General features: G+C 71.3%; 1 protein-coding gene across 3 annotated transcripts in view; it reads left to right on the forward strand.

Moving 5' to 3' along the window:
• Positions 1-21829, forward strand: part of PTCH2 (patched 2) — a 60055-nt gene that overhangs the window by 34096 nt on the left and 4130 nt on the right. For all 3 annotated transcript variants that reach the window (XM_078854138.1, XM_078854137.1, XM_078854139.1), the window contains 16 exons: positions 985-1106; positions 1463-1610; positions 4594-4725; positions 4808-4963; positions 6205-6297; positions 6759-6884; positions 7204-7322; positions 8729-9125; positions 9555-9867; positions 12239-12381; positions 13488-13668; positions 14082-14365; positions 16908-17045; positions 19783-19925; positions 20892-20991; positions 21460-21726. In XM_078854138.1, the coding sequence (XP_078710264.1) occupies positions 985-1106; positions 1463-1610; positions 4594-4725; positions 4808-4963; positions 6205-6297; positions 6759-6884; positions 7204-7322; positions 8729-9125; positions 9555-9867; positions 12239-12381; positions 13488-13668; positions 14082-14365; positions 16908-17045; positions 19783-19925; positions 20892-20991; positions 21460-21726 (2862 nt within the window). The remainder of the gene's footprint in view (positions 1-984; positions 1107-1462; positions 1611-4593; positions 4726-4807; positions 4964-6204; positions 6298-6758; positions 6885-7203; positions 7323-8728; positions 9126-9554; positions 9868-12238; positions 12382-13487; positions 13669-14081; positions 14366-16907; positions 17046-19782; positions 19926-20891; positions 20992-21459; positions 21727-21829) is intronic.

Here is a 21829-nt window from a genome sequence, read left to right on the forward strand (position 1 = left end):
TAGCAGCGCCTGATGGCTCGAGGCAGCTGGAGAGCTGTGCCAGCAGGGCAGAGGCTCCCCCGAGCCCCAGGGCTGCCAGCGGGCCGACCAAACACAGCCTGGTGGGCAGTTCTCATTGGAAGGCCTCCCGGAGCAGGGGACAGTTTGGGAGCTGGGGCCAGGGGTAAGCGTGGGGTGGACAGCGGGCGGGAGGGTCAGTTGTAACACCGCGCCCCCTGGCTTGCAGGGCCATGTAGCCACCCCAAACAATTCCCCCCGCCTGGCTGCAGCAGCCAGAGGAAGACGCTATGGGATTTGGGGGGGGGGGGGGGGGGGCGCCCGGGCAGGGCAGCACACAGCCTGCGGAGGGCAGGTGCTGGTGGGTATCTTACCCGTTGGCACTGCAGGGGCTCCACAGAGCCCCTCCGGGAGCGAGAGCCGTGCCTGGGGGGCTGGGGGCAGAAAGGGCTGCTTGGCAGATGGTGGGTTTCTGCTTTACCCGCTGGGCTGGTCCAAGCCCACTGGATCGTCCCTTTCCAGTCAGGGACAGAGAATAAGCCCCAGCGGGACCCCAAGCCAGGGGCCAGGGCGGTCTGACTGCACTGCCGGCTGCCCAAGGGTGACCGCCTGCCATGCTGGAGAGCATTGGGAGTTGCCAGCCAAAGCCTTGCCCAGGCAGAGCAGAGGTTGGAGGTGGAGGCCCCCGTGGGCAGAGCGCCGGGGTTCAGGCAAGTGACAGCCTGGACGGTCTCGGGTCTTGTAAACAGCCTGGACCCTTCCCCAGCTCCTGCCAGCAGGGCACGGCTCCCGGCGGCTGGAGCCGGCAGCAGGGAGGCCTTGGGCCGTGTCCCGCCAGGGTGACTCTGCTCCAGATTGGCGCCTGCGTGGGCACAGCTGGACCCCTGGCATCGGCCCTCACAACATTTTGGGCCTGGGAGGTGCACGGCCTGGCTTCCCCGGCTCCTGTGCCTGTCCTCACCCACCCCACCCTCCTGCTCCCCCCAGGACCCCGACATCCCCGCTGAGCTGACGGGGGGCTGCCACGGCTTCTCCCGGAAATTCATGCACTGGCAAGAGGAGCTGATCCTGGGTGGCACCACAAAGGACCCCCAGGGCAGGCTGCTGAGGTAAGCGGGAGCACGGGGGGTGAGGCCTGGGCCTCAGGGTCCCCCGTGTGGGGCTGGTCACTTTCCCACGGACAAGCCCACGCGGCGGGGTGGGGAACAGGCATGGCTGGGAGGGCGAAGGCGCTGTGAGTTCTCTCCTGCCCAGGCTGTGTCAGGGACAAACCCACGAGCCCCTTGTTTCCACCTAGGCCAGCCCAGGCCTCTGCTGCCTGGTGCCTCCAGGGTTTGGGGGCTGGCCGCCCAGCTACAGTGCTCTGGAGGGGGCACCGGGGGCAGGGCTGGCCGCCCAGCTGGGGCGCTTCGTTTGGCACTGGGGGTCCCATGGCTGGGCCCATAGGTGTGTCCTGTCCCGGCAGCGCTGAGGCCCTGCAAACCATGTTCCTGCTCATGAGCCCGCGGCAGCTCTTCGAGCACTTCAAGGACGACTACGAGATCCAAGAGATTGGCTGGAGTGAGGAGAAGGCGGCTGCCATCCTGGAGGCCTGGCAGAGGGAGTTCGTGGAGGTAGGAGGGGCTGGGAGCAGGGGGCTGATCCCCACCCTATGTGGGGATAGAGGGGATGGCCGCTCATCAGCAGTGCAACAGGGGGGGACTTGCGGGGTCTCTACGTGCACACATCTGTGCTCGCGGCTGAGCGTGCCGAGGTGGGAGTGAGTGTGCCGAGGTGTGTGTGAGCGTGCCGGGGTGTGTGTGAGCATGCTGGGGTGTGTGAGAACATGCTGGAGGTTGTGAGCATGCTGGGGGGTGTGAGCGTGCCGGGGTGTGTGTGAGCATGCTGGGGGGTGTGAGCGTGCCGGGGTGTGTGAGTGTGCCGGGGTGTGTGTGAGCGTGCCGGGGTGTGTGAGAGCATGCTGGGGGGGGGTGAACATGCTGGGGGGTGTGAGCGTGCCGGGGTGTGTGTGAGCGTGCCGGGGTGTGTGTGTGAGCATGCTGGGGTGTGTGAGCGTGCCAGGGTGTGTGTGAGCATGCTGGGGGGTGTGAGCATGCCAGGGTGTGTGAGAGCATGCTGGGGGGTGTGAGCGTGCCGGGGTGTGTGTGAGCGTGCCGGGGTGTGTGTAAGCATGCTGAGGGGTGTGAACATGCTGGGGGGGGTGAGCGTGCCGGGGTGTGTGTGAGCGTGCCGGGGTGTGTGTGTGAGCATGCTGGGGTGTGTGAGCGTGCCAGGGTGTGTGTGAGCATGCTGGGGGGTGTGAGCGTGCCGGGGTGTATGAGAGCATGCAGGGGGTTGTGAGAGCATGCTGGGGGGTGTGAGAATGCTGGGGTGTGTGTGAGCATGCCGGGGTGTGTGAGAACATGCTGGGGGGTGTGAGCATGCCAGGGTGTGTGTGAGTGTGCCAGGGTGTGTGTGAGCATGCTGGGGGGGTGAGCGTGCCAGGGTGTGTGTGAGCATGCCGGGGTGTGTGTGAGCATACCGGGGTGTGTGAGAACATGCTGGGGGGTGTGAGCATGCCAGGGTGTGTGTGAGTGTGCCAGGGTGTGTGTGAGCATGCTGGGGTGTGTGTGAGCGTGCGGGGGGTGTGAGCGTGCCAGGGTGTGTGTGAGCATGCTGGTGTGTGTGTGAGAAATGCTGGGGGGGTGTGAGCATGCCAGGGTGTGCGTGAGCATGCCAGGGTGTGTGTGAGCATGCTGGGGTGTGTGATATCATGCTGGGGTGTGTGAACATGCTGGGGGGTGTGAGTGTGCCAGGGTGTGTGTGAGCGTGCCAGGGTGTGTGTGAGATCATGCTGGGGGGGGTGAACATGCTGGGGGGTGTGAGCGTGCCGGAGTGTGTGAGAACATGTTGGGGGGTGTGAGCATGCCGGGGTGTGTGTGAGCGTGCCAGGGTGTGTGAGAACATGCTGGGGGCTGTGAGCGTGCCAGGGTGTGTGTGAGTGAGCTGGGGGGGTGAGCATGCCGGGGGGGTGAGCGTGCCAGGGTGTGTGAGAGCGTGCTGGGGGGTGTGAGAGCATGCTGGGGGGTGTGAACATGCTGGGGGGTGAGCGTGCCGGGGTGTGTGAGAGCATGCTGGGGGGTGTGAACATGCTGGGGGGTGTGAGCATGCTGGGGGGTGTAAGCGTGCCAGGGTGTGTGTGAGTGAGCTGGGGGGGTGAGCATGCCGGGGTGTGTGAGAGCGTGCCGGGGTGTGTGAGAGCGTGCTGGGGGGTGTGAACATGCTGGGGGGTGTGAGCGTGCCGGGGTGTGTGTGAGCGTGCTGGGGTGTGTGTGAGTGAGCTGGGGGGGTGAGCATGCTGGGGGGGTGAGCGTGCCAGGGTGTGTGAGAGCATGCTGGGGGGTGTGAACATGTTGGGGGGGGTGTGAGCATGCTGGGGGGTGTGAGCGTGCCGGGGTGTGTGAGAACATGCTGGGGGGTGTGAGAGCATGCTGTGTGGTGTGAGCGTGCCGGGGTATGTGTGAGCGTGCCAGGGTGTGTGAGAGCATGCCGGGGTGTGTGAGAACATGCTGGGGGGGGTGAGAGCATGCTGGGGGGTGTGAGCGTGCCAGGGTGTGTGTGAGCGTGCCAGGGTGTGTGAGAACTTGCTGGGGGGTGTGAGCGTGCCGGGGTGCGTGTGAGCGTGCCGGGGGGGTGAGCGTGCCGGGGTGTGTGAGAACATGCTGGGGGGTGTGAGAGCATGCCGGGGTGTGTGAGAACATGCTGGGGGGTGTGAGAGCATGCTGGGGGGTGTGAGCGTGCCAGGGTGTGTGTGAGTGTGCCAGGGTGTGTGAGAACATGCTGGGGGGTGTGAACATGCTGGGGGGTTTGAGCGTGCCGGGGTGCGTGTGAGCGTGCCGGGGGGTGTGTGAGCATGCTGGGGTGTGTGAGCGTGCCGGGGGGTGAGCGTGCCGGGGTGTATGTGAGTGAGCTGGGGGGGCTGAGCGTGCCGGGGGGTGAGCATGCTTGGTGAAGGGCAGCATGATGCTACGTTGGCCGTGGCCGTGCTCTGGGGGTTGCACCGGGGCTCTGGTGAAATGAGGGCTGGGGGGGTGGACCCCCAGTGCCCTCTCAGCGTCTGCGCTCAGCCCCCCTGTGGGAGTCAGAGCCCCACATTGGGCACAGCATGCCTGGCATCGAGGGCTGGCTGGGGCTGTGCCGGGGGCAGCTCTGGCCGGCTTGGCATGGGTTCAGGACTCCCCCTTCCCCCAGCTCTCAGTGCCAGGTTCCCACAGGGGCCCTTGGCTGCAGGGCCCACAGGGTCTCAGCCAGATACAGCCCAGGGCCTGGGGGTTTGGCTGCGGCCTCCTCCTGCTGTGCCCCATGGGGAGGTCGCAGGCTGCCCACCAGGAGGGGTGTAGCAGGGGGTCGGGTGCTGCTGGGAGGGTGTGGGGTAGCCCGGGTGGGGTGCCCACTGCAAGGGGCGGAGGGTGGTGGGAGGGCTGCCCCCTGGGAGCAGTGTAGTGTGGCGTGGCCTGGGGCGGGGGGCCCACTGAGAGGGTGCCGGGGGGCTGCCCACGGTGCTGCCCTGGGTGTGGTGCCCGCCGGCCGGGTCTCTGAGGCCCCGTCTCTCCCCAGCTGGCGCAGGAGTCCCTCCCGCAGAACAGCTCCCAGGGTGTCCACGCCTTCTCCACCACCACGCTCAGCGACATCATGAAGTCCTTCTCGGACGTGAGCGCCATCCGCGTGGCCGGGGGCTACCTCCTGATGGTAGGTACCCACCCCCTCCGCCAGCCCGCCCCCCGCCCACGCTAAGCCCGCCTGCGCTCACCCGCCCCCGCTCTGCTTCCAGCTGGCGTACGCCTGCGTGACCATGCTGCGCTGGGACTGCTCCAAATCCCAGGGGGCCGTGGGCCTGGCCGGCGTCCTGCTGGTGGCCCTGTCCGTGGCGTCAGGACTCGGGCTCTGCTCGCTGCTGGGGATCTCCTTCAACGCAGCCACCACCCAGGTACTGCACGCCAGGGCCGGCAGGGCCATGGGGAGCCCCTGCCTGCCCGCCGTGCCTTGCTGCCCTCCTGCGCGGGGGCTGCTGGGGCCACAGCTGGCACCTCTGGGGCCGGGACCCACCTTCTCACCCGCTCCGCAGCGGTGTGGGAGACCTGCGGGGAATAACGTTGGCACTCTGCCCTCGCTGTCAGGGCTGGCCCCAATACCGCAGTGCGGCACTGGGGGGCGCTGTGCTGAGGAGCAGGGTGGGGGCTCCGTGGGGGTACTCTGCCCTTGGCCCCAATACCGCAGTGTGGCACTGGGGGGCGCTGTGCTGAGGAGCAGGGTGGGGGCTCCGTGGGGGTACTCTGCCCTTGGCCCCAATACCGCAGTGTGGCACTGGGGGGCGCTGTGCTGAGGAGCAGGGTGGGGGCTCCGTGGGGGTACTCTGCCCTTGGCCCCAATACCGCAGTGTGGCCCTGGGGGGTGCTGTGCTGCAGGGCGTGGGGTGGGGGCTCCGTGGGGGTACTCTGCCTTTGGCCCCAATACCGCAGTGTGGCACTGGGGGGCGCTGTGCTGAGGAGCAGGGTGGGGGCTCCGTGGGGGTACTCTGCCCTTGGCCCCAATACCGCAGTGCGGCACTGGGGGGCGCTGTGCTGAGGAGCAGGGTGGGGGCTCCGTGGGGGTACTCTGACCTTGGTCCCAATACCGCAGTGCGGCACTGGGGGGCGCTGTGCTGAGGAGCAGGGTGGGGGCTCCGTGGGGGTACTCTGCCCTTGGCCCCAATACCGCAGTGCGGCACTGGGGGGCGCTGTGCTGAGGAGCAGGGTGGGGGCTCCGTGGGGGTACTCTGCCCTTGGCCCCAATACCGCAGTGTGGCACTGGGGGGCGCTGTGCTGAGGAGCAGGGTGGGGGCTCCGTGGGGGTACTCTGCCCTGGGCCCCAATACCGCAGTGTGGCCCTGGGGGGCGCTGTGCTGCAGGGCGTGGGGTGGGGGCTCAGTAGGGAGCGCTCTCCCCAGCATCTCAGCCTGATGCAGAGCGCTATCTGCTCTTGCGGGGGGGCAGACCGGGGGGGGCTGTGCCCCAGCCTGTGCTGGTTGCCCCTGGGGATCCCTTGCCCTGTGGCCATGGGATCCTGGGTTCTCCGGGTGGAGCTGTGGCCGGTGCTTCTCCCCCAGAGGTGGGCGCATTCTGGCGTGGGGTGGTGGCAGCTGGACCGGCTGCAGACGCTCAGTATCGAGGCGGGTTCCTGTCCCCACAGGTGCTGCCGTTCCTGGCCCTGGGCATCGGGGTGGACGATATGTTCCTCCTCGCTCACGCCTTCACCGAGACCAGCCAGCACGTCCCCTTCAAGGTGAGGCCGCCCTGGCCTGGGTGACCAGCCTCGGGGGGCAGGGGCGGGCGCGGGGCACTGGGTGACTAGCCTCGGGGGGCAGGGGCGGGCGCGGGGCACTGGGTCACCAGCCTCGGGGGGCAGGGGCGGGCGCGGGGCGCTGGGTGACCTGCCTCGGGGGGGCAGGGGCGGGCGCGGGGCGCTGGGTGACCAGCCTCGGGGGGGCAGGGGCGGGCGCGGGGCGCTGGGTGACTAGCCTCGGGGGGCAGGGGCGGGCGCGGGGCACTGGGTCACCAGCCTCGGGGGGCAGGGGCGGGCGCGGGGCGCTGGGTGACCTGCCTCGGGGGGCAGGGACGGGCGCGGGGTGCTGGGTGACCTGCCTCGGGGGGCAGGGGCGGGCGTGGGGCGCTGGGTGACCTGCCTCGGGGGGCAGGGGCGGGCGCGGGGCGCTGGGTGACCTGTCCTGTTTGTTTCCCGCACAGGAGCGGACAGGTGAGTGCCTGAGACGTACGGGCACCAGCGTGGCCCTCACCTCGATCAGCAACATGATCGCCTTCTTCATGGCAGCCCTGGTGCCCATCCCCGCCCTGCGCGCCTTCTCCCTGCAGGTACGGCCCCCCCTCACCTCCCCCGCCCCGCCCCACCCGCCTTCCCCCTGCAGGTACGGCCCCCCCGCCACCCCTCACCCCCCCCGCCCCGCCCCGCCTTCCCCTGGCAGGTACGGCCCCCCCGCCACCCCTCACCCCGCCCCCGCCCCGCGCCTCCCTGCAGGTATTCCCCCCCCGCTCTTCCCCTGTAACTGACCGAGGTGTGACATGGCCCCACACGCGTGTCGGACATGCAGACCCGGGCTCCCGGGCAGCGTGGTGAGCCGGGTTTAACCCCTCGAGCCCCGTGGCCTGAGCTCTGCGCCCTGTGTCCCCGCAGGCTGCCGTGGTCGTGGTGTTTAACTTCGCCATGGTGCTGCTCATCTTCCCGGCCATCCTGAGCCTGGACCTGCACCGGCGCCAGGACCAGCGGCTCGATGTCCTCTGCTGCTTCTACAGGTGCCGGCCCCCGGGGCAGAGCCGGGCCCTTGCCGTGCTCCGGGAGAGGGTCGGGGGGGGGCGGGGAGGACAGAACCAGGCCCGTGCCGTGCTCCGGGAGGAGGTCAGAGGGGGGCCCAGAGCAGAGCCAGGCCCGTGCCGTGCTCCGGGAGAGGGTCGGGGGGGGGGGGGGACAGGGCAGAACCAGGCCCGTGCCGTGCTCCGGGAGAGGGTCCAGAGGGGGGCCCAGAGCAGAGCCGGGCCCGTGCCGTGCTCCGGGAGAGGGTCCAGAGGGGGGCCCAGAGCAGAGCCGGGCCCATGCCGTGCTCCGGGAGAGGGTCCAGAGGGGGGCCCAGGGCAGAGCCGGGCCCGTGCCATGCTCCGGGAGAGGGTCCAGAGGGGGGCCCAGGGCAGAGCCGGGCCCGTGCCGTGCTCTGGGAGAGGGTCCGCGGGGGGCCCAGGGCAGAGCCAGGCCCGTGCCGTGTTCTGGGAGAGGGTCCGCGGGGGGCGCAGGGCAGAGCCAGGCCCGTGCCGTGCTCTGGGAGAGGGTCCGCGGGGGGCGCAGGGCAGAGCCAGGCCCGTGCCGTGCTCCGGGAGAGGGTCCGGGGGGCGCCCAGGGCAGAGCCAGGCCTGTGCCGTGTTCTGGGAGAGGGTCGGGGGGGGCAGGGCAGAACCAGGCCCGTGCCGTGCTCCAGGAGAGGGTCCGGGGGGCGCCCAGGGCAGAGCCAGGCCCGTGCCATGCTCCAGGAGAGGGTCGGGGGGGGGGGGCAGGGCAGAACCAGGCCCGTGCCGTGCTCCAGGAGGAGGTCAGAGGGGGGCCCAGAGCAGAGCCGGGCCCGTGCCGTGCTCCGGGAGGGGGCCCAGGGGGTGCCTAGGGCAGAGCCGGGCCCGTGCCGTGCTCCGGGAGAGGGTCCAGAGTGGGGCCCAGGGCAGAGCCGGGCCCTTGCCGTGTTTGGGAGAGGATCCGGGGGGGGGCCCAGGGCAGAGCTGGGCCCATGCCGTGCTCTGGGAGGGGGGCTGGGGACACCCAGGGCAGAGCCGGGCCCGCGCCGTGCTCCGGGAGGGGGGCGATAGGCAGCAGAGCCCACGTGCCCGGCACAGCTGGGCCCAAGCCTGAGCCCGCAGGCAGCCCCTGTGCGGATCGTCCTGCCGCGCCAGGATCGGGGCCCAGCTGGCAGGGCTACGCAGTGGCTCGGAGGTGCTTGGGGCCTCGCCCCCCGGCTTGAGCACAGCTGGGTGCCTTTCCTGGGGCGGCCAGGAGGGGTCGCTCCAGGGAGAATCCCACTCCCTGCTAAGCAGGGGCGGTGCTGCACCCCAGCAGCGGGCGCATGCCAGCGTGGGTGCGGTAACCACCAGGGCAGCCGTGCGTGGTCAGAGGGGCGCCTATCACAGCTCTCTGAACGCCCCCCCGGCTCCTCCTCCCCCAGCCCGTGCTCCTCCCGCGTCATCCAGATCCAGCCGCAGGAGTTCGCCGACGCCAACGAGAACCATGCCTCCCACCCCTCACCCTACGGGCACCCGCCCGTGGCCACCAGCACCCAGATCACCACCACGGTGCAGGCCTTCACCTGCTGCGACCCCTCGGGCCGGCACATTGTCACCATCCTGCCGCCCACCGCCCAGGTCTGCACCGCGCCCGCCATGCCGCTGTCCCCCGCTGACCCGCTGGGCTCCCAGCTCTTCGCCCCGGCCAGCTCCACCCGCGACCTGCTGGACGGGGCCAAGGGGGGCCGGGAGTGCGGGCCACTGCCCCTGTGCCGCTGGAATCTGGCCGACTTCGCCAGGGAGAAGTACGCCCCCCTCCTGCTGCAAACCCAGACCAAGGTAGGGGGGCTGGGCCTGCCGCCCCCGGCTCATGTTGGCCCCTCGTCCCCCTGGGGAGCGGTGCAAGGTTGGGGGGCTGGGGGCGGACGCTGGCGGTGCTGGGGAGCTTGGGGACTGGGGCTAACTCCCAGGCTCGGCAGGGGAATGCTGGGGGGCTCCCTGCCGCTGGCGGTTTGGGGGCCCCCGGGCATGGGGGAGGTGCTGGGGTGACTCCCTGGCACTGTGGCACACTGGGAGGGCGCCCGGAGAGCTGGGATGAGACCCTGGCACTGAGGGGTTGGGAGGCTTGCTGGCACTCTGGGGGGAGCTGGGTGCCCACTGCTTGCTGTGGGCCTGTGCGGCAGGGCAGGGGGCGGGGGGTCTGTGCCGGGGTGGCTCCGGCCTGCCCACGGGGGTGCCCGGCACAGACTGACAGGCTCCCCCCCCCAGGGCATCGTGGTGCTGCTGTTCCTGGCGCTGCTGGGCCTCACCCTGTATGGCACCACGCTGGTGCACGACGGGCTGTACCTGACGGACATCGTGCCGCGGGGCACCAAGGAGCATGCCTTCATCGCCACCCAGGCCAAGTACTTCTCCTTCTACCACGTCTTCATCGCCACCCAGGGCGGCTTCCACTACCCCAGCTCGCAGGAGGCGTTGTACGGCCTGCACCGGGCCCTGGGCGGCCTCCCGCACGTGGTGCGCGACCGCGCCCGCCAGCCACCCAAGATGTGGCTGCACTACTTCCAGGACTGGCTGCGAGGTGAGGGCCCGCCTGCCCCTGTGCCAGCCTCTGCCTGCCCTGCCTGCCCCTGTGCCAGCCTCTGCCTGCCCTGCCTGCCCTGCCTGCCCCTGTGCCAGCCTCCGCCTGCCCCTGTGCCAGCCTCCGCCTGCCCTGCCTGCCCTGCCTGCCCCTGTGCCAGCCTCCGCCTGCCCTGCCTGCCCTGCCTGCCCCTGTGCCAGCCTCCGCCTGCCCTCGCCTGCCCGGCTGGCCCCCCGCCTGCCCTGCCTGCCCCTGTGCCAGCCTCTGCCTGCCCTGCCTGCCCTGCCTGCCCCTGTGCCAGCCTCTGCCTGCCCTGCCTGCCCCTGTGCCAGCCTCCGCCTGCCCTGCCTGCCCTGCCTGCCCCTGTGCCAGCCCCCGCCTGCCCCTGTGCCAGCCTCCGCCTGCCCTGCCTGCCCTGCCTGCCCCTGTGCCAGCCTCCGCCTGCCCTCGCCTGCCCGGCTGGCCCCCGCCTGCCCTGCCTGCCCCTGTGCCAGCCTCTGCCTGCCCTGCCTGCCCCTGTGCCAGCCTCTGCCTGCCCTGCCTGCCCCTGTGCCAGCCTCCGCCTGCCCTCGCCTGCCCGGCTGGCCCTGTGCCAGCCTCCGCCTGCCCTCGCCTGCCCGGCTGGCCCCCGCCTGCCCTGCCTGCCCCTGTGCCAGCCTCCGCCTGCCCTGCCTGCCCTGCCTGCCCCTGTGCCAGCCCCCGCCTGCCCCTGTGCCAGCCTCCGCCTGCCCTGCCTGCCCTGCCTGCCCCTGTGCCAGCCTCCGCCTGCCCTCACCTGCCCGGCTGGCCCCCGCCTGCCCTGCCTGCCCCTGTGCCAGCCTCTGCCTGCCCTGCCTGCCCCTGTGCCAGCCTCCGCCTGCCCTGCCTGCCCCTGTGCCAGCCTCCGCCTGCCCTCGCCTGCCCGGCTGGCCCCCGCCTGCCCTGCCTGCCCCTGTGCCAGCCTCCGCCTGCCCTGCCTGCCCCTGTGCCAGCCTCCGCCTGCCCTCGCCTGCCCGGCTGGCCCCCGCCTGCCCTGCCTGCCCCTGTGCCAGCCTCCGTCTGCCCTGCCTGCCCCTGTGCCAGCCTCCGCCTGCCCTCGCCTGCCCGGCTGGCCCCCGCCTGCCCTGCCTGCCCCTGTGCCAGCCTCTGCCTGCCCTGCCTGCCCCTGTGCCAGCCTCCGCCTGCCCTGCCTGCCCTGCCTGCCCCTGTGCCAGCCTCCGCCTGCCCTCGCCTGCCCGGCTGGCCCCCGCCTGCCCTGCCTGCCCCTGTGCCAGCCTCTGCCTGCCCTGCCTGCCCCTGTGCCAGCCTCCGCCTGCCCTGCCTGCCCCTGTGCCAGCCTCCGCCTGCCCTCGCCTGCCCGGCTGGCCCCCGCCTGCCCTGCCTGCCCCTGTGCCAGCCTCTGCCTGCCCGCCTGCCCCCACCTGCCCTGCCTGCTCCTGTGCCAGCCTCCGCCTGCCCCCGCCTGCCCTGTGTGCCCCCTACCTGCCCCCGCCTGCCCTGCCTGCCCCTGTGCCAGCCTCCGCCTGCCCTGCCTGCCCTGCCTGCCCTGCCTGCCCTGTGTGCCCCCTGCCGGCCTCCACCTGCACCTGCCTGGGCCTCTGGCTCCCGCCTACCCTGCTAGCCCCCGCCTGCCCTGTGTGCCCCCTGCCGGCCTCCGCCTGCACCCACCTGCCCTGTGTGCCCGCTGCCAGCCTCTGCCTGCCCCCGCCTGACCCTCTGGCTCCCGCCTACCCTGCTAGCCTCCGCCTGCCTTGTGTGCCCCTGCTGGCCTCCACTGGCCCCCGCCTGCCCTGCATGCCCCTGCCGGCCTCCATGTGCCCTCACTGGCCTCCACCTGCGCCCGTCTGCCCTGCGTGTCCCTGCCAACCTCCATCTGTCCCTGTCCGCCCCGCCAGCCCCTCTCTGCATTGCCGGCCTCACCTGCAGATGAGCTGGAGACCGGAAACGAGAGCATCAGGAGGGGGCACCCAGAGCAGGGCCAGCCCCTGGGCTTGGTGGGGTCCTGCTGCCGACCTATGGGTTTGGATAACCTGTCCCCGCGTGTCTCTAAATCTGGGGTGGCAGCCATGGTACCTGCAGGTGGGCTGCCACGCACCCACGCCTGGGCTGGCACACCAGAGTTCTGTCCCCGTGGCCCGCATGCACACGGGCCCACCCGTCCCAGGCCCGCTCTGCCCTGCTGCGGCCATGGCTCTGGGCAGCACTCGCTCAGGTTACGGAGCAGTAGCAGGGGGTGGGCATGGAGGTGCCCAGGGGCCAGCTCAGCCAGACAGGACGGCAGCCCCGCCCCGAGGGCACTGCCCAGCCGGCTTCGCTGGCCCGTGGCTGGGAAGGGCCGTGCAGCGTGGGGAGGTCTCCCTCCGTCCCTGTAAGCCCTGCACTCTGTCCCCAGGCCTGCAGGCCGCCTTCGACAAGGAGTGGCAGGCCGGGCGCATCACCCGTGACAGCTACCGGAATGGCTCCGAGGACGGTGCACTGGCCTACAAGCTGCTCATCCAGACGGGCAACAAAAAGGAGCCGTTCAACTACAATCAGGTGAGCCGGCCCGTGCCCGGCCCCGCCCAAGAGCCTGGCGTGGCCCTGAACTCGCCTCTGAGCCGGCCTGGCCGCAGCTCACCCCGTGCCCGCCCCCCCCTCCCCCCGAGAGCCTGGCGTGGCCCTGAACTCGCCTCTGAGCCGGCCTGGCCGCAGCTCACCCCGTGCCCGCCCCCCCGCCCCCGAGAGCCTGGCGTGGCCCTGAACTCGCCTCTGAGCCGGCCTGGCCGCAGCTCACCCCGTGCCCGGCCCCGCCCAAGAGCCTGGCGTGGCCCAGAACTCGCCTCTGAGCCGGCCTGGCCGCAGCTCACCCCGTGCCCGCCCCCCCGCCCCCGAGAGCCTGGCGTGGCCCTGAACTCGCCTCTGAGCCGGCCTGGCCGCAGCGCACCCCGTGCCCGGCCCCCCCCCCGAGAGCCTGGCGTGGCCCTGAACTCGCCTCTGAGCCGGCCTGGCCGCAGCGCACCCCGTGCCCGGCCTCGCCAAGAGCCTGGCGTGGCCCTGAACTCGCCTCTGAGCCGGCCTGGCCGCAGCGCACCCCGTGCCCGGCCTCGCCGAGAGCCTGGCGTGGCCCTGAACTCGCCTCTGAGCCGGCCTGGCCGCAGCTCACCCCGTGCCCGCCCCCCCCCCCCCCCCCCCGAGAGCCTGGCGTGGCCCTGAACTCGCCTCTGAGCCGGCCTGGCCGCAGCTCACCCCGTGCCCGCCCCCCCCCCCCCCCGAGAGCCTGGCGTGGCCCTGAACTCGCCTCTGAGCTGGCCTGGCCGCAGCGCACCCCGTGCCCGGCCTCGCCGAGAGCCTGGCGTGGCCCTGAACTCGCCTCTGAGCCGGCCTGGCCGCAGCTCACCCCGTGCCCGGCCCCCCACCCCCCCCCGAGAGCCTGGCGTGGCCCTGAACTCGCCTCTGAGCCGGCCTGGCCGCAGCTCACCCCATGCCCGTCCCCCCCCCCCCGAGAGCCTGGCATGGCCCTGAACTCGCCTCTGAGCTGGCCTGGCCGCAGCTCACCCCATGCCCGTCCCCCCCCCGCCCCCCCCGAGAGCCTGGCATGGCCCTGAACTCGCCTCTGAGCCGGCCTGGCCGCAGCTCACCCCGTGCCCGTCTGCTCCCCGCAGCTCACTACGCGCCGGCTGGTGGACGAGAACGGCATCATCCCCCCGGAGACCTTCTACATCTGCCTGACCGTGTGGGTGAGCAACGACCCGCTGGGCGTCGCCGCCTCCCATGCCAACTTCTACCCCCCGCCGCCCGAGTGGATGCACGACAAGTACGACGCCACCGGCGAGAACCTGCGAAGTGAGTGTGGCCGCAGGCACGCCTGGGCACCCGTGGGCACATGGAGGCTGGGCACGCTCCAGTGCACCACGCAAGGTCCTGCCAGGCACCCCCCCTCCGCCAGCGCCCCACACGGGGTCCTGCCAGATACCCCCCACATGCCACACAGGGTCCAGGCAGACACCCCCCACATGCCATGCAGGATCCGGCCAGGCACACCCCGCCATGCCAGCGCCCCACACGGGGTCCTGCCGGGCATGCCCTCAAGCCTCACACAGGGTGCAGCCGGGCACCTCCCCCATGCCAGCTGTGCTGAGCGACCTGTTCCAGAGTTGCCCCCCATCTGGGCTGGCGTGGGAGGAGGAAGGGGGCAGTGTCGGGGGTCGGGGGCCGTGGCATCCCCCTGCCTGACCCGCGCTGCCCCCTCCCCCCAGTCCCCGCAGCCCAGCCCCTGGAGTTCGCCCAGTTCCCCTTCTACCTGAGCGGCCTGCGCCAGACCGCGGACTTCGTGGAGGCCATCGAGAGCGTGCGGGCCGTGTGCGAGGAGGCGGCCCGGGAGCGCGGCGTGGCCAGCTACCCCAGCGGCTACCCCTTCCTCTTCTGGGAGCAGTACATCGGCCTGCGCCACTGGTTCCTGCTGGCCGTCAGCATCGTGCTGGCCTGCACCTTCCTGGTGTGTGCCCTGCTGCTGCTCAACCCCTGGACCGCCGGCATCATCGTGAGTACGCCCAGACGCCACGGGGATGGGCACGGGGTGGGGAGCACCACGGGGTGGGATCCAGACGCCGCCCAGCCCCCCGGGATCTCCAGGACCCCACAGCCAGCACATCCCCTGCCCTCTGGCCCATCAGCCTTTCCCACTGGCCCTGCAGCTGTCACTCGAGACCTCACCTGGGGCACCTTGTTCGCGGGTGGACCCCCAGCCCCCAGGTGCCCCCGAGCGCCCACAGGGGCTGGAGCACAGTCCAGTGCCTCCCGAGTGTCTCCAGGGGGTGACCGGGAGCTCCCGACGCCAGGGTGGAGAACGGACCAGGACAGGCTGGCCTGGCCTGGCTTCCGCCCCCTGGCACCAGCGCTCTCCCAGCCTGGGGGCCCCTGGCATCGCCCCCTCCCTCCCCTCCCGCCAGGGCAGGTGCTCTCAGGCCCTGACCCTGCAGGCGGTTCTGCTGCCCCGAGTGCTGACCCCTGGGCTCCAGGTGAGCGGATCCAATTGGTGGTGGTGGGGGGGGGGTTCGTTCCAAATACCCCCCGCCCAACCTGGCGCCCCAGACCAGCCCCCCGGTTGAGGTAGGCCCTCCCCATCGGCATGTCCCTTCACACGCCCATGGTGCCCGTTCCCAGGGCGGCTGGGCAAAGCGTCTGTAATTGGTATCATTCACAGCAATAGGGCACCCATCGCCCTGGCATCTGGGCTCTTGTGTGGGGCAGAGTGGGTGGCTGCCATGGGGCAGTGCAGTGGGGCAGACAGGAAGGTGCAGAGTGCTGCAGCAGGTGCAGTGAGGCAGGTCAGTGGATTGGATGCAGGGGGGCAGCGCCGTGGGGCGGATGCAGTGGGGCAGTGCAATGGAGCGGATGCAGTGGGGCAGGGCCATGGGGCAGCACTATGGGGTGGATGCAGTGGGGCAGGGCCGTGGAATGGATGCAGTGGGGCAGCGCCGTGGGGTGGATGCAGTGGGGAAGTGCAATGGAGCGGATGCAGTGGGGCAGGGCCGTGGGGCAGTGCAGTGGAGGGGATGCAGTGGGGCAGGGCCGTGGGGTGGATGCAGTGGGGCAGTGCAATGGAGCAGATGCAGTGGGGCAGGGCCGTGGGGCAGTGCAGTGGAGCGGATGCAGTGGGGCAGGGCCGTGGGGTGGATGCAGTGGGGCAGTGCAATGGAGCAGATGTAGTGGGGCAGGGCCGTAGGGTGGATGCAGTGGGGCAGGGCCATGGGGCGGATGCAGTGGGGCAGGGCCGTGGGGCAGTGCAGTGGAGCGGATGCAGTGGGGCAGGGCCGTGGGGCAGCGCCATGGGGCGGATGCAGTCTGTCTGGCAATGGAGCGGATGCAGTGGGGCAGGGCAGTGGGGCGGATGCAGTGGGGCAGGGCTGTGGGGCGGATGCAGTGGGGCAGGGCCATGGGGCAGCGCCGTGGGGCGGATGCAGTGGGGCAGTGCAATGGAGCGGATGCAGTGGGGCAGGGCAGTGGGGCTGCGCTGTGGGGTGGAAGCAGTGGGGCAGCGCCGTGGGGCGGATGCAGTGGGGAAGTGCAATGGAGCGGATGCAGTGGGGCAGGGCAGTGGGGCAGCGCTGTGGGGTGGATGCAGTGGGGCAGGGCAGTGGAGCGGATGCAGTGGGGCAGGGCAGTGGGGCACCGCTGTGGGGTGGATGCAGTGGGGCAGCGCCATGGAGCGGATGCAGTGGGTCAGGGCAGTGGGGCAGCGCTGTGGGGTGGATGCAGTGGGGCAGCGCCATGGAGCGGATGCAGTGGGGCAGTGCAATGGAGCGGATGCAGTGGGGCAGGGCAGTGGGGCAGCGCTGTGGGGTGGATGCAGTGGGGCAGGGCAGTGGAGCGGATGCAGTGGGGCAGCGCCATGGAGCGGATGCAGTGGGGCAGGGCCGTGGGGCAGCGCTGTGGGGTGGATGCAGTGGGGCAGTGCAGTGGAGCGGATGCAGTGGGGCAGGGCAGTGGGGCAGCGCTGTGGGGTGGATGCAGTGGGGCAGTGCCATGGAGCGGATGCAGTGGGGCAGGGCCGTGGGGCAGCGCTGTGGGGTGGATGCAGTGGGGCAGGGCAGTGGAGCGGATGCAGTGGGTCAGGGCAGTGGGGCAGCGCTGTGGGGTGGATGCAGTGGGGCAGCGCCATGGAGCGGATGCAGTGGGGCAGTGCAATGGAGCAGATGCAGTGGGGCAGGGCAGTGGGGCAGTGCTGTGGGGTGGATGCAGTGGGGCAGGGCAGTGGAGCGGATGCAGTGGGGCAGCGCCATGGAGCGGATGCAGTGGGGCAGGGCCGTGGGGCAGCGCTGTGGGGTGGATGCAGTGGGGCAGTGCAGTGGAGCGGATGCAGTGGGGCAGGGCAGTGGGGCAGCGCTGTGGGGTGGATGCAGTGGGGCAGTGCCGTGGAGCGGATGCAGTGGGGCAGGGCCGTGGGGCAGCGCTGTGGGGTGGATGCAGTGGGGCAGGGCAGTGGAGCGGATGCAGTGGGGCAGGGCCGTGGGGCGGATGCAGTGGGGCAGGGCCGTGGGGCGGGCCCTGCTCTCTGAGTGACTCTCCCCCGTGCCCGGCAGGTGGCCGTGCTGGCCATGATGACGGTGGAACTCTTCGGGATCATGGGGCTGATGGGCATCAAGCTGAGCGCCATCCCGGCCGTGATCCTCATCGCCTCGGTGGGCATCGGCGTCGAGTTCACCGTCCACGTGGCCCTGGTGAGTCGGTGCCACTCGCCCACGGGTGGGCAGAGCCTGGGCCAGCAGGGCTAGGCCCCCTGGGGGAGCTGAGCCACCACCCCCAGCTCAGCCCCACAAGGTGGGGGGAAGCCCATTTGGGCCAGGGCAGCCCCTGTTCTGGCAGCGCCCCCCACTGAGCACCGTCCCCCTGAGCCCCCCAACCTGGGGGTGTCCAGCCACCCCAGGCCCCAGTGGGAGGGGCAGGGGCAGTCTGTCCATCCTCAGGGGGGAGGGGCAGGGGCAGTCTGTCCGTCCGGCCCCAGGGGAGAGGGGCAGGGGCAGTCTGTCCGTCCGGCCACAGGGGGGAGGGGCAGGGTGAGTCTGTCCAGCTGGCCCTGGGAGGGGTTGGGGAGGGGCAGGGTCAGTCCGTCCTGCCCCAGGGGGAGGAGCAGGGTCAGTCTGTCCGTCCGGCCCCAGGGGAGAGGGGCAGGGTCAGTCAGTCTGTCCGGCCCCAGGGGGAGGGGCAGGGGCAGTCTAGCTGGCTTGCCCTGGGAGGGGCTGGGGAGGGGCAGGGTCAGTCAGTCTGTCCGGCCCCAGGGGGAGGAGCAGGGGCAGTCTGTCCGTCCGCAGGGGGGAGGGGCAGGGGCAGTCTGTCCGTCCGGCCCCAGGGGGGTGGGGCAGGGGCAGTCTGTCCGTCCGGCCCCAGGGGGGAGGAGCAGGGTCAGTCCGTCCGGCCCCAGGGGGAGGAGCAGGGGCAGTCTGTCCGTCCGGCCCCAGGGGGAGGGGCAGGGTTAGTCTGTCCGGCTTGCCCTGGGAGGGGCTGGGGAGGGGCAGGGTCAGTCTGTCTGGCCCCAGGGGGAGGGGCAGGGTCAGTCTGTCCAGCTGGCCCTGGGAGGGGTTGGGGAGGGGCAGGGGCAGTCTGTCCGTCTGGCCCCAGGGGGAGGAGCAGGGTCAGTCTGTCCGGCCCCAGGGGGGAGGAGCAGGGTCAGTCTGTCCGGCCCCAGGGGGAGGAGCAGGGGCAGTCTGTCCGGCTGGCCCTGGGAGGGACTGGGGAGGGGCAGGGGCAGTCTGTCTGTCCGCAGGGGGGAGGGGCAGGGGCAGTCTGTCCGTCCGGCCCCAGGGGGGTGGGGCAGGGGCAGTCTGTCCGGCCCCAGGGGGGAGGAGCAGGGTCAGTCCGTCCGGCCCCAGGGGGGAGGAGCAGGGTCAGTCCGTCCGGCCCCAGGGGGAGGAGCAGGGGCAGTCTGTCTGGCTGGCCCTGGGAGGGACTGGGGAGGGGCAGGGGCAGTCTGTCCGTCCGCAGGGGGGAGGGGCAGGGGCAGTCTGTCCGTCCGGCCCCAGGGGGGTGGGGCAGGGGCAGTCTGTCCGTCCGGCCCCAGGGGGGAGGGGCAGGGGCAGTCTGTCCGGCCCCAGGGGGGAGGAGCAGGGTCAGTCTGTCCGGCCCCAAGGGGGAGGAGCAGGGTCAGTCTGTCCGGCCCCAGGAGGAGGAGCAGGGTCAGTCTGTCCGGCTGGCCCTGGGAGGGGCTGGGGAGGGACAGGGTCAGTCTGTCCTGCCCCAGGGGGGAGGGGCAGGGGCAGTCTGTCTGGCTGGCCGTGGGAGGGGCTGGGGAGGGGCAGGGGCAGTCTGTCCTGCCCCAGGGGGGAGGGGCAGGGGCAGTCTGTCTGGCTGGCCGTGGGAGGGGCTGGGGAGGGACAGGGTCAGTCTGTCCTGCCCCAGGGGGGAGGGGCAGGGTCAGTCTGTCTGGCTGGCCGTGGGAGGGGCTGGGGAGGGGCAGGGGCAGTCTGTCCGGCCCCAGGGGGGAGGGGCAGGGGCAGTCTGTCTGGCTGGCCGTGGGAGGGGCTGGGGAGGGACAGGGTCAGTCTGTCCTGCCCCAGGGGGGAGGGGCAGGGTCAGTCTGTCTGGCTGGCCGTGGGAGGGGCTGGGGAGGGGCAGGGGCAGTCTGTCCTGCCCCAGGGGGGAGGGGCAGGGGCAGTCTGTCTGGCTGGCCGTGGGAGGGGCTGGGGAGGGACAGGGTCAGTCTGTCCTGCCCCAGGGGGGAGGGGCAGGGGCAGTCTGTCTGGCTGGCCGTGGGAGGGGCTGGGGAGGGACAGGGTCAGTCTGTCCGGCCCCAGGGGGAGGAGCAGGGTCAGTCTGTCCGGCCCCAGGGGGAGGGGCAGGGTCAGTCAGTCCCCGGCGGGAGGGGCAGGGTCAGTCTGTCCGGCTGGCCCTGGCAGGGGCTGGGGAGGGGCAGGGTCAGTCTGTCCTGCCCCAGGGGGGAGGGGCAGGGGCAGTCTGTCTGGCTGGCCGTGGGAGGGGCTGGGGAGGGGCAGGGGCAGTCTGTCCTGCCCCAGGGGGGAGGGGCAGGGGCAGTCTGGCTGGCTGGCCGTGGGAGGGGCTGGGGAGGGACAGGGTCAGTCTGTCCTGCCCCAGGGGGGAGGGGCAGGGGCAGTCTGTCTGGCTGGCCGTGGGAGGGGCTGGGGAGGGGCAGGGGCAGTCTGTCCGGCCCCAGGGGGGAGGGGCAGGGGCAGTCTGTCTGGCTGGCCGTGGGAGGGGCTGGGGAGGGACAGGGTCAGTCTGTCCTGCCCCAGGGGGGAGGGGCAGGGTCAGTCTGTCTGGCTGGCCGTGGGAGGGGCTGGGGAGGGGCAGGGGCAGTCTGTCCGGCCCCAGGGGGAGGAGCAGGGTCAGTCTGTCCGGCCCCAGGGGGAGGGGCAGGGTCAGTCAGTCCCCGGCGGGAGGGGCAGGGTCAGCCCGTCTCCCTGCCCGCCCCGGCCCAGAGCTGAGCCGTTTGTCCTCCCGCAGGGGTTCCTGACGGCCATGGGCAGCCGGACGCTGCGCTCGGCCCTGGCCCTGGAGCACACGCTGGCGCCCGTGCTGGACGGGGCGCTCTCCACGCTGCTGGGCCTGCTTATGCTGGCCGGCTCCGAGTTCGACTTCATCCTGAGGTACCAGCGCGCGGGAGGCCGGAGCGGCTCTTTACTCAGCTCTGGGGGTAGATACAGGGGGCCCGGGGGGGCCCAGGAGTGGGTGTGGGCATGGGCACGTGTGGAAGGTGCCCAGGGATGGGTGTGCATGTGGGTGAGTGTGCAGGGGTGCGTGTGTGTAGGCGAATGTGCCTCGGTGTGTTTGGGGGGGAGTGTGCAGGGGTGGGGGGTGTGTGCACACGGGTGAGCGTGCAGGGTGCCCGGGGGTGTGTGCACACACGTGTGTAGGTGAGCGTGCAGGAATGTGTGTGTGGGCAAGCATGCAGGCGTGGGGGCGGATGAGCATGGGGGGGGTGTGGGCCGGGTGTTGGTGAGTGTTCGGGGGGTGGGCATGGATGAGCATGCGGGGGCGGTGTGGGCATGGGCAAGTGTGCAACAGTGTGCGGGGGTGTGTGCAAGCATTGTGGGGTTCCTGGGGGTGTGGGTGCATGCGGGCGTGTCCGGGGGGGGATGTATGGGTGTGCGTGAGCGTGCAGGGGTGTGGGGGGCATGTGTGAGCGTGCAGGGTTTTTGGGGGTGTAGGTGCATGTGGGCGTGTCCAGGGGGGATGTATGGGTGTGCATGAGCGTGCAGGGGTGTGGGGGGCATGTGCGAGCGTGCAGGGGTTCCTGGGGGTGTAGGTGCATGTGGGCGTGTCCGGGGGGGATGTATGGGTGTGCGTGAGCGTGCAGGGATGCATGGGGGCAGCGGTGTTAGGAGGCCAGGCAGAGAGTCTGTGCTAGGGCAGCAGGGCAGGGTGGGGTCATGGGGTGGGGGGCGCAAAGCCCCACTGTGCTGGGTGCTCTACGCCCCCCAGGCCCATTTGCCTCTGCGATGCTCCTACCCTGCCTGTCAGGGCTGAGGGGGTGGGCCCTGTTTGCAGAGCATGCTGGGATGCCCTGTGCCCATGGCGCGGCTGGGTTCCTCTCACCACGTCTCCTCTGCCAGGTATTTCTTTGCCGTGCTCACCGTCCTGACCGTCTTGGGCCTCCTGAATGGCCTGGTGCTGCTGCCCGTCCTGCTGTCGGTCATCGGGCCCCCGGCCGAGGTGAGAGCCCCCCACCCCACACTGAGCCACAGCCCCCCGGCAATGGGGCCTGGCAGGGAGTGGAGCCTAGTGCTTGAAGAGGGGCGTGGCCACCAGGATGCCTGGGTTCATTCCCAAGTCTGCCTCTGCCTTGCTGGGTCCAGCGTCAGATGGGGGGGAGGGGGAAACAGTGGTCTGTGCCTCACACTGGCTCCACCCACACCCACAGGCTCCACCCACAAGCCCATGGGAACTAGAAGTTCCTTGGAGAATGATCAGTGCTGAGGTTAAAGTGACCACCATTAGGTTTCAGAGTTAATGCTTCATTGAGCTGGACCGGGGACACCTCTCCCAAAGCTGCCTCTATGTAGGCCTGGAGCCCATTCAGAAGGGCCAACCCTGGCTCTGATGGTGCCCCCAGCCCGGTTCCCTGTACCCCCGGGCATCCCATTGCCTTCCCGTCTCACCCTGCGCCCTCCTCTCGCCCAGGTCATCCCGGTGGATAATGGCAGCCGCCTGCCTTCACCAGAGCCCATCCCCCCGCCCATCAGCCATCACGGCTTCTACATGCGGCCGCCCCCAGCCTGGCCTGGCACCTTTGCGGACTCCTCGAACTCGGAGTACTACTCGGAGAGCACCGCGGGCTCGGGGCTGGCCCACGCCCAGCCCTACGACCCCAGCGCCTACATCCTGCCGCCCGCCCCAGCCCGGGTCCTGGTGCAGGCCGGCAAGAATCCCAGCTTCCCCACCATCACGGTGAGTGCAGGCACGGTGCCCATCCGGCTCAGTCCCTGCCAGACAGCGCCAGCCCCACCCGCCCACGGAGCTCTGTCAGGCCGTGCCCCGCCGGGCTCTGGAA

The sequence above is a fragment of the Lepidochelys kempii genome, chromosome 8 (assembly GCF_965140285.1).
Source record: "Lepidochelys kempii isolate rLepKem1 chromosome 8, rLepKem1.hap1, whole genome shotgun sequence".
NCBI classification, from domain to species: domain Eukaryota; kingdom Metazoa; phylum Chordata; order Testudines; family Cheloniidae; genus Lepidochelys; species Lepidochelys kempii.